This window comes from Mytilus galloprovincialis, chromosome 3 (genome assembly GCF_965363235.1).
Source record: "Mytilus galloprovincialis chromosome 3, xbMytGall1.hap1.1, whole genome shotgun sequence".
Classification (NCBI taxonomy): domain Eukaryota; kingdom Metazoa; phylum Mollusca; class Bivalvia; order Mytilida; family Mytilidae; genus Mytilus; species Mytilus galloprovincialis.
In genome coordinates this window covers 52977665-52987814 of record NC_134840.1, presented here as the reverse complement: position 1 = coordinate 52987814, position 10150 = coordinate 52977665, and the positions used below count along the sequence as shown (strand labels likewise).

At 32.4% G+C, this 10150-nt stretch overlaps 2 protein-coding genes across 2 annotated transcripts; one reads left to right on the top strand and one right to left on the bottom strand.

Annotated features, from left to right (window-relative positions):
• Positions 1–90: 90 nt before the first annotated feature.
• Positions 91–5340, bottom strand: LOC143068289 (perlucin-like). Its single transcript, XM_076242215.1, has 5 exons — positions 5214–5340; positions 4225–4316; positions 3331–3427; positions 580–811; positions 91–178 (listed from the first exon to the last, which is right to left on the bottom strand). The coding sequence occupies exons 1-5, from the start codon at positions 5260–5262 to the stop codon at positions 148–150; spliced, it is 501 nt and encodes a 166-aa protein (XP_076098330.1). The 5' UTR covers positions 5263–5340; the 3' UTR covers positions 91–147.
• Positions 5341–5418: 78 nt separating this feature from the next.
• Positions 5419–8452, top strand: LOC143068290 (perlucin-like). Its single transcript, XM_076242216.1, has 5 exons — positions 5419–5560; positions 6052–6140; positions 6599–6695; positions 7023–7251; positions 8335–8452. Exons 1-5 carry the CDS (start codon positions 5503–5505, stop codon positions 8357–8359), a joined length of 498 nt encoding a protein of 165 aa, XP_076098331.1. The 5' UTR covers positions 5419–5502; the 3' UTR covers positions 8360–8452.
• The last annotated feature ends 1698 nt before the right edge of the window (positions 8453–10150 follow it).

Below are 10150 nucleotides of genomic sequence, written 5' to 3'. Positions count from 1 at the left end.
GATTAGCATAAGATTCGATCAAATAATGAAAACAATATGACTTTTTGTGTAGTGTATTTGAAGGCAGTCTATATATAAAAAAATAATAGATATTTTTATTTTGTGTTTATGACTTAAAAGCGATCATATGATGATTAAGTCCATCCTTTATCCAATTATCTGCTGTCCTGTAGCCGCCCTGAAAAAGATATAGAAAAATATATAAAGTAGGTATTGTTGTCATTTGTTGATGGGGTTCATAAGTGTTTCTCCTTTCCCGTTTTTTTTATATAGGCAACACCGTTGGTTTGCCTGTTTGAATGGTTTTATACTAGTAATTTTGGGGCCCTTTATAGCTTGTTGTTCCGTGTTAAAGGTTGTATGTTTACTTTTACAAATTGTGACTTGGGTGGAGAGTTGTCTCATTGGCACTCATACCACATCTTCTTATACCTATTAACTAACTTTAAATCACTTTACCATGACATGATATTTAAGATATTTTTTTAAATTAAAGCTCTAAAACAAACAAATGCATTTAACTTTTTAATTAAATCGCTAAAGTTAAAAAAAATCAAACAAATGAATTCCAAAACTTACAGTTTTTCGCAAAGGAAATTTGCCTGGCGATCACACCGTTCGTCATTCCAGTTATAATTTTCGTGGTGAAGGAGATCCATGCAATCTTCTCCGAGGTTTCCACTCGAGTTTGGCTCTCCTGGCCACCAATGAGTGAACTCCTGTTGGTTGATGGACACTCCAGTTTTTACCCACTGCCATTCTCCTTCTACTAAAGAATCTGTACCTCCTATCCACACACCATCGGACATACCTTTATATATTCATAATAAACGTAAGTGTCATTTTTTTTTCTTCTCAATTTTGATTACAACTAGTGATTTTCACAAATTTATGGACCTGAACTTTTTTTAAAGCTAGAACAAAATAACAGATTTTTTTTTCTAGAAATAACAGTTAATCGATTTTATTGACAGAGTTATCATACAAGTAAAAGGATATGAGGAAAATTAGTTGATTATTTCTCTTCAAATAATACAGGATCACATTCATTACCATGACAAACTTACAAAACACGAAGTGTATAGGAATTTTTCTTCCCATTTCCACCTTGAATATTGAGCAACGTACAGTGTAAGGACTTTTATTGGTAGCAACGAATTGTTACAACAAATACAAATCATCGTACTGTACGTTGAATGTTTGGACGTCAAACATACTTGCTAAAGTTTTGTTAAGTTTGGTAAACCACAGAATACAGGGCTCACGTGTACCCTGCCCGCAACATATCTCTTCAACGGTAAATGTCCGCTGTCAAAATTGAACTTGATATTTTTATTAAGGTTCAGTGTGCTTCAATTTGTTTTAAATTCATAACATTGATTTTTATGGGGAAACTGTTTAATTCTTGATCCTGATTCAGCCAAATTGTTCATTTTTGTCCCCAAAAAGTAATTTCGATAGTACTATAAAAATAAACTTGTGTCGAATGAGTGAAAATAAGAATCTCAACCCATAGCTAGAGAAACGCAAGTACGGGAAAATGTTTCAAAATATCACATATAATTTCAGTTTTATCGTGATTAAAGCTATAATGATTAATGATTGGTGGTTGCTATTGACGTTACGCACGTTATTGCGTCAATACTGTGTATTCAACAAGTCCACACTAATAAACAGCTTTTCTATAAAATCATAACAGTTAAGCTATAAAACTTATACCCATAGACTAGACAGGTAAATACTATTTCGAAAAAAGTGCAAATTGTTTTATCATACTTTACTATAGTCTAAAATAAGGACAACATATAGACAAAACGTCAAAAATATGCGTGTCAGACGTAACAGACTATACGCATAATAACTTTAGCAGGGGTGTTTGTGTTCTTCAAAACAGTGTTATATCCACGAAAATTCGAAAGAATGATATGCTTTATATATAAAGTATTACAATATTACTGAATATGCGTTCCTGTAACGATCAACGCTATTTTTTGGTAAAAACAAATAGTGGTCATTATGGTCAGATTTTGGAAAATGTTAAGTTATCAAAATTTATAGGTTTTGAAATATAAGATCATATGATATTTCGTTTGTGTAAATTATGCTCACAAAAGTACATATATAGACCATATCAGAATCGAATTTTTGCAGCACTCACACTTCATATAAAAATGCAACGGCTTCTGGCAAATGTCTTGCAAGATGTCCAATGTCGGATTTTGCCGCTTTTTACAAATGAATTGGCATTTGCGACGCTATTCATTGAAAAATTAGATTAGTTGCATGCTACATAGTGCTTTTTCGTAATTGTGCTTTAACTTTGCAAAACAGCTACATAGTTTTTAATAATTTGCGTAGTCAAAACGACTTCGTTTTCAAAGAAATGAAATGTCTTGCAAGTTTGTCCACTGGACGATTTTCATACGTTTTCAACGTTGTCTATTCGGGGTACGCTATTTAGGGTGGATCATCTGTATAATTCCTCAGACATAATTTGCTTGATGGTCAGATACTATCAATAAGACCACAAAGTATAAAAAAAAAATCCGATGACTGGGTTTGTTCGTTTAGATGAGGTTCTTAAGTTGTGAAAAAGTTATAGTATCATGACTGAGGGGGAAAATCCTCTTTTTCAAATTTTCAAATTTGGGAAGCGTAAAACTTCGATTTTTTTTTTTATTTCTCTGCAATAAGATTTATATGTATAGAACTTGAAAGTGAAAATGAAATTGGCCCTAAAGCGTGCCATTGGCTATATACCTCTCCACATCATACAAAGATTTAACCGCTATTAGTAAATTGAATTTTATAAGCAAGACCCGTTTAACTTGTAATTCCCGACAAACTTTTTATAGTAAAGCAAAATATATATCTTCCTCCTTTTCGGATCTAAATGGGGAAACATTGCATTTTATTACGTTTTATGTCAATTGGTCTCTGGTAGAGAGTTGTCTCATTGGCACTCATCATACCGTATATATCTTCTCATTTCATATAGATTTATGCATTACCCAAATACGATATATTTTGTTGTTTGTTGCTTACGTTACTTTCAGTGGGAAATATTTCATGCATATTCAGTACAACTAATCATTAAGAAGTATCCATATTGATATGCAAAACAAAAATTACAAGCGAAATAAAAAAACTTATCTCAAATAATCATTAATCGCCGTAAAACGTAAGAAATTGACGTTACCATTTGAGACGCAATATCGTCATTACATGTATATACCTTTTCTTAAATATTTGATGTCGAAACATGCTAGATGTACAAAATGTACAAATGAATACCCTATAAGAAGAAGATTGATATTCGGAGAGCTTTACCTGACTTGAATTCCCTTCTAAGAAAACCTTCTACAAAGTTCTGTTCTCTTGCTGTTTCAATTATTGCCAAATCGGAACCAAACACTTGGCAATACATCTGTGATAAAACAACAGATTTATATACACACATATATAATCATTTACACGTCTGATTTAACCTAATGTTATCATGGAAATAGTAATTAAAGCATAAGAGAGCTACAATTTGATTTTTATGGGGGCTTGGATGAAATTTGGAAAAAAGGCAGGACATGCAGGAGTTATGAGTAAAAAAATCAATGGGAGGATGAACAACTTTGCGGAAAAAAGGCAGGATGACACTGTATGTAAAAAATGTCAGGATAAACTAATAAAAAAAATGCAGGAGCGAATAAAATGAAAATAAAAAGACAGGACAAGATTACATTAAAAAAAATGCTGAACAAAATTTTTCGTCCTAGCCCTCTCTATTAAAAACCAAATGGATGCTCCCTAAACAGAAGAAGAACCGTTACCATACAACAGTAAATATTAATGTCAAAATGTCCGGCTTGAGATTTTTGTTTTTCGGTTACTGTTGTGCACGATATTTTCAGAAAAAATTAACTTTGAAATAATACTAAGGAAAAGGTTAATGTATTTAAGAACTATAAATCATTAATACATGTTAAATAAATATAAAGGTACTGATAAAGATAGGATAACTTTTTAAAATTTGTCTCGCATTCATGACTGAAACAAATATAGAGAACATTAAACCGACCTCTTTTACAAGTGGTCACTAACTTGACAACTTACTTCCAAACAATTTTAAAGGAATCGAAAATAAAATGTATACAGCAGTTCATATGAATATTTAGTATTGGTTACATAATAATAAATTAACATATATATATTATGTATCTTAAAACTTGCAAATGCCTCGGCCCATGACGCTTTGGTGGAAGCATACAATTTATAGCAGGAATCGTCATGCCTCATATAACCATTAGGACAATCGCAAAAGGCTAAAACATAAAAAAAAAATACGCTAATATGGATGTTTTGATAATTACGTACATTTTGTAATTAAATTAGATTAATTTATTTTTGTTTTCTTGGCAAATTAATTCATCATATTATGAGTTATATATATGCTGTATTTGTTCATTCAAGAACACATCTTTGGGGTAATTCAACCAATTGTAAAATATAGCTGGCAAAAAATGCTTTGAATTTACATGTTTGCCAAGTTACATTTGGAAAATATATTATTGAAAGAGTTACGCCTCGGTCACACCTTACCGGATAGCACGAACGGATGAAAATAAAAGTTGTCCGTTGACAAAATTGTTATTCGTTGGCAGTCCGTAGATGTACTGACCAAATTAAACAGATGCGTAACGAATGCATAACGGACACACAACGGACATGTACCGTACGAGAAACGGAAACGTACCCGACAGAACGGATGTCGAACGTACACCCAACGGACGAGTACCTCATAAAACAGACACCTAACGGAAGCGTATTGGATAAAATGGATGAACAAGATATACAGAAAAATTAAAGGCGACAATAATAATACATGTAAATCGCATAAATTTTCATAATGTTTCTGTGTAACTGGTTTTGGTTTGTTCTTCAAAATGTCGCCAAAAGGGCAGTGTCTGGCCTGAATAAGAGCTGCTTGATAGTGAAGACGTGTCCTTACTATAAGATCGATTATGAATAATAAGAATTTATGAACCTCAAGAAATCTGACATACCAATAATTGGCATTCCGTTCGTGCTATCCGTTAAGGTGTGGCCAAGGCTTTAGAAGTAAACGATTGACAAAATGTTAACGTTAAGTTTATGACCGAAAAAAAACCCCAAGCATTCAATATTTTAAAAATCTCCAGTACAAGATAAAAGAATCTTACCATTCACAACAAACAGTCCAAGTATTGTAAGCGTGGCAATCAATTCCATGTTCAGTTCAATAATGTGGAAATAAAGTAGAATATACAGTAGATAACCTGTGACCTTGGACACAGAAACACCGATCTTAAAAGTAAACTGTTCCTGTACTTTGACTAGGGATCGTAACGGACAAAAATAACTGCGTTCTCAAATACGTTACTAGACGTTTAGAGGATATTTTGAGAGATTTGTTCGTATTCAGTATAAATCTTCGAACGACAAAAATTGTGATAGCCTGGATCCATAGAAATGTTGAAGAAATGTTTGTCAGTTTTTATCACTCTTGCTGTTCTCGGATCACCATTAGGTAAGTTCAATTTCTGTACACAAAATATTCTGAATATAATTATCTAAACTATCGTTCCTGAGTTTCAATTTATTGACATGTAAAATGTGCATTTATAGGCACTCTTACATGTAGTTAATATGCACCATACATACCAGGTGACCCTGAACGTACTCTTGACTAATGCCCTAGTTTAGCGTTATGAATGCAGTAATACAAACATTGCATCATCGATAAATAAAGAAAACGCAGAAAATAATGAAAATATCGTATAGACGGGATATATTCACGGTATATAAAAGCAAAACGGACCGGAAGCAACGGACAAAAAGCAAAAGTGTCGGACAAAAAGCAAAAGTGTCGGACAAATTGCAAAATTATAGAACAAAAACCAAAGCGGACAAAAAGCACCGTATCAAATGGTTACAGTAGTGTGGCTTCGACAGTGGCCATTATTGACACAGACTTTGTGTAGCTTCTTTCGTTACAACTCTTCAATTTTCTCTTTGTAGTACTTTCTGAATGTCCAGGTGGTTTCGTCCATAATGGAGATTCGTGTTACTTGTTTTCAATTCTCCGAGTCTCCTGGATACAAGCCATGGTAATATATTTGATATGTACATGATCTAAAAACAAGAACCATATCATTTTTAAAGATTTGGTATTTTGTTGTTTCATGACTCATTGCCAGATTCTATGTCTGGTTTATTCACTGTTTTCCTCTTGAAACATCACATTTTTAACACCAAATTTTCAGCAATAACGATTGATAAGAAAACCAAAGAAACAACCAAATTGTTATCATTAAAGTCTTATTAATCTATTATCTCAAACACTGGATCATACTCCAAATGACAGTCGCTGTTGAAAATCTTTTTAAAATTGAAATTAACGTAAACTGCTTGATTCTTGGATTATGACGGTCCAGAAGAAGTTGCATACTCTGACAGAATCAACCTCATTATCTAAAACGTACTGACAGTTGTTGAGTATTTTTTTTGAAGAACCTTTTACTTACACTACTAAAAAGGTAATTATAATTATGATTAATTATTTCAGAAATTTTGTGAAATTTACCAGGGAGAATTAGCAGTTATCGAGACAGAAGCAGAACAACTCTTTCTTGAAAGTTACCTTAATTCAACGTGGAAAAATGGTAATTTAATAAATATCCGCCCTTTCAAGTTAACGATAAGACGCACTTTTTTATCAAATTTAATAATTAATAATCGTAACATTCTATATACATTTGTGAATTTTTTATTACTTGCGATTGTATTTTTGATTCTTTTTTTTATGCTCCCGATATTTCTTTCCAAATTCCAGCCTAATCGTGTCTGATGAATCCGATTCGTTTGGAAAAAGGTTGTTTTGTCAAATATGCATGATATTTGGAATTTCACAATAAAAAAAAATAAGACAAATAAAAAATGTTGTTAAACTAAAACACTGATTATTTTTAACTACTTGTTATATGAAACAGCAAATCAGACTGATGTTTGGATTAGTGGTACCGACTTGCTAGTGGACGGCGAGTGGATCTGGGCTAAGGAAGGCAGGTCAATCGATTATTTTAGATGGGCTCCAGGACAACCAGACAGTGCTAGCATGAACTTGGGTGGAGAAGATTGTATCGAATTAGTTCGTGGTAGCAACTTCATGTGGAATGATGTTCCTTGCCAAAAGCATATCAACTTTGTCTGTGAACGCCCGTAAGTTTCCTTTTATATATCATGACATATCAAATTTGTCTGTGAACGCCCGTAAGTTTCCTTATATATATCATTACATATCAACTTTGTCTGTGAATGCCCGTACGTTTCCTTTTATATATCATGACATATCAACTTTGTCTGTGAACGCCCGTAAGTTTTCTTTTATATATCATGACATATCAACTTTGTCGGTGAACGCCCGTAAGTTTCCTTTTATATATCAAGACATATCAACTTTGTCTTTGAACGCCCGTAAGTTTACTTTTTATTATCATAACATATCAACTTTGTCTGTGAACGCCCGTAAGTTTCCTTTTATATATCATTACATATCAACTTTGTCTGTGAACGCCCGTAAGTTTCCTTTTATATATCATGACATATCAACTGTGTCTGTGAACGCCCGTAAGTTTCCTTTTATATATCATGACAAATCAACTTTGTCTGTGAATGCCCTTACGTTTCCTTTTATATATCATGACCGTGATATCAACTTAGTCTGTGGACGCCTGTAAGTTTCTTTTTATATATCATGACATATCAACTTTGTCTGTGAACGCCCGTAAGTCTCCTTTTATATATCATGATATTTAAAAATCAATTAGAATTTTTTTCTACTTTGTTGAATATTGTTATATTCATAAGTTGTTTCAGAATGGTCCTTTTGAAATTCTAATCTTGTATTTTGTAGTAATTTTATAGGGACAATTGTAAGGGAATCGGATTAACAAATAATTTAAAAACAACTAGTTATTAGATGAAGATGTTAATACGGTTAATACGGTTAAATATTATGTTATGAAATGTATACCAATCAAGTTCTAATTTCCTCCTTTACTAATTTGTTTGTCACAATTAGTTTGCATCTTTGTCAGATAGGTACCTTGTATTACAATTGCATACTTTATTATCATATTGTCAAAGTTTCACATCTGTTATGGGAAAATTGAATAAAACGGGCATAAGAAACACAATACTGTAGATAACCAATACAACCAAAATTAATTATACATCATCAGTAATATATAGATCTTATGATAATTTCCATCTAATCAAACAAGCTATACATCTTCTTTCCAGATTTATGGTATCAGCGGACTCATAATTCATCACTGGACAGTCAGTTAGATGCATTTCCAAAGACTTGAAAGTTTAAGTCTGTATATCATATGAAAGAAATAAAATATTGAAATCAAAATTACAGTTTGAATTTACACCAAGTGTATTGGTGGTTATATCACAGAGTAATGTCAATATAAAAAAGAAGATGCGGTGTGGTTGCCAATGAGACAACTATCCACAAGAGACCAAAAATTACACCGACATTAACAACTATAGGTCACTGTACGGCCTTCAACAATGAGCAAAGCCCATACCGCATAGTCAGCTATAAAAGACCCCGATATGACAATGTAAAACAATTCAAACGAGAAAACTAACGGCCTTATTTATATAAAAAAATTAACGAAAAACAAATAGTCTAGTGTACTTAAATGATTCTTAAATTGACACCAATCGTGAGGCACTCCAATATCTATTTTCATTTCCGTATAATTCCATTATTTGTACGTTTCATTATAATTCGTTATTTTAATTGGCTGACTGCAACAATCGCGATGCAGTCGAGTATTTTTTTTATATTTCCTCCAATCTAAATGAAATAAAGGTCTCTAATTTCGTTGTTCCGGCTTATCTGCCAATAAAAACTGATCGCCACAAAGTAGAATATAATAGTGTTGAAAGTGGCGTTAAAACACAAATCAACCAATCAATCAATCAATTTGATCCGTTATTGTCTTATAAGAACGCACACGCGAGTTAATATAGATATAGGAAGATGTGGTATGAGTGCCAATGAGACAACTTTTCATCCAAGTCACAATTTATAAAAGTAAACCATTATAGGTCAAAGTACAGTCTTCAACACGGAGAATTGGCTCACACCGAACAGCAAGCTAGGTCTAAAATTTAATCAGAATGCATTTCCACATAAAATACAACAGCTATGATCGCACGTGCTATCCGTTAAAATGTTGAAATAATGCTTTGAAAAACAAACCAAAAGTTTGGTGTAACGTAATTTAGCGCCATACTGACAAGCGTCGTAAAAAATCAAGGTATGTGGCTTTTATTGAAAAAAACAAGCACATGGACCCCTATTTTTTCTTTTGCAATCAATCAAGTACTGTGTCAAGATCATTCCGCCAAAGTTTCAAGAAAAAAATCAACGATCAAATTTTTTTTTTAATAGTCGCAAAAATATAACCAATTTCTTAATTTCGAATATAGCAATCTAAATTTGGAAAAAAATAATCTGTTTCAACCTTAAACTTGTTTCAGCATGTTCATGCCATGGATCAATGGAACATTTTACAAAAAAAACGGTTAAGTTATGGCTTTTCGTTCAAAAGTATTGTTACTTTCTTTAAAAGTCCTTATTTATGAAATTTCAGGGATTTTCTTCCAAATATGCAAATTTCGAACCAAATTATCACAAAAAGTAAGTCATGAAGGTACTTTTTTCTTTGCATATTTCAAAAGTACACATTGAAATTGACCTTTTACCAAAATTTCAAGAAAAAATCAACGAGGGATCTCTACTTTATCGTATGCCCTTAATTTCATAGTTGTAGCGTAAAAATGTAATTTTAAGAATTGAAAGCTTCTTTTTGTCATTTTACATGCTTGTGAAAGCGTTCAACGTACGTACATGCATAAAAAAATATACCTAAAAGCTTGATATAACTCTTAACTTTATGGATGTGAATCTTCTGGGCCTCATACAAAATGTGCTTTTGTCAACACTTTTACACCCGCTCCGTATAAAATTACAAAAAGAAGCATTCGATCATTATAACATGAAAAAGTGTACTTTTTCACAGACAATAGTTTCTTG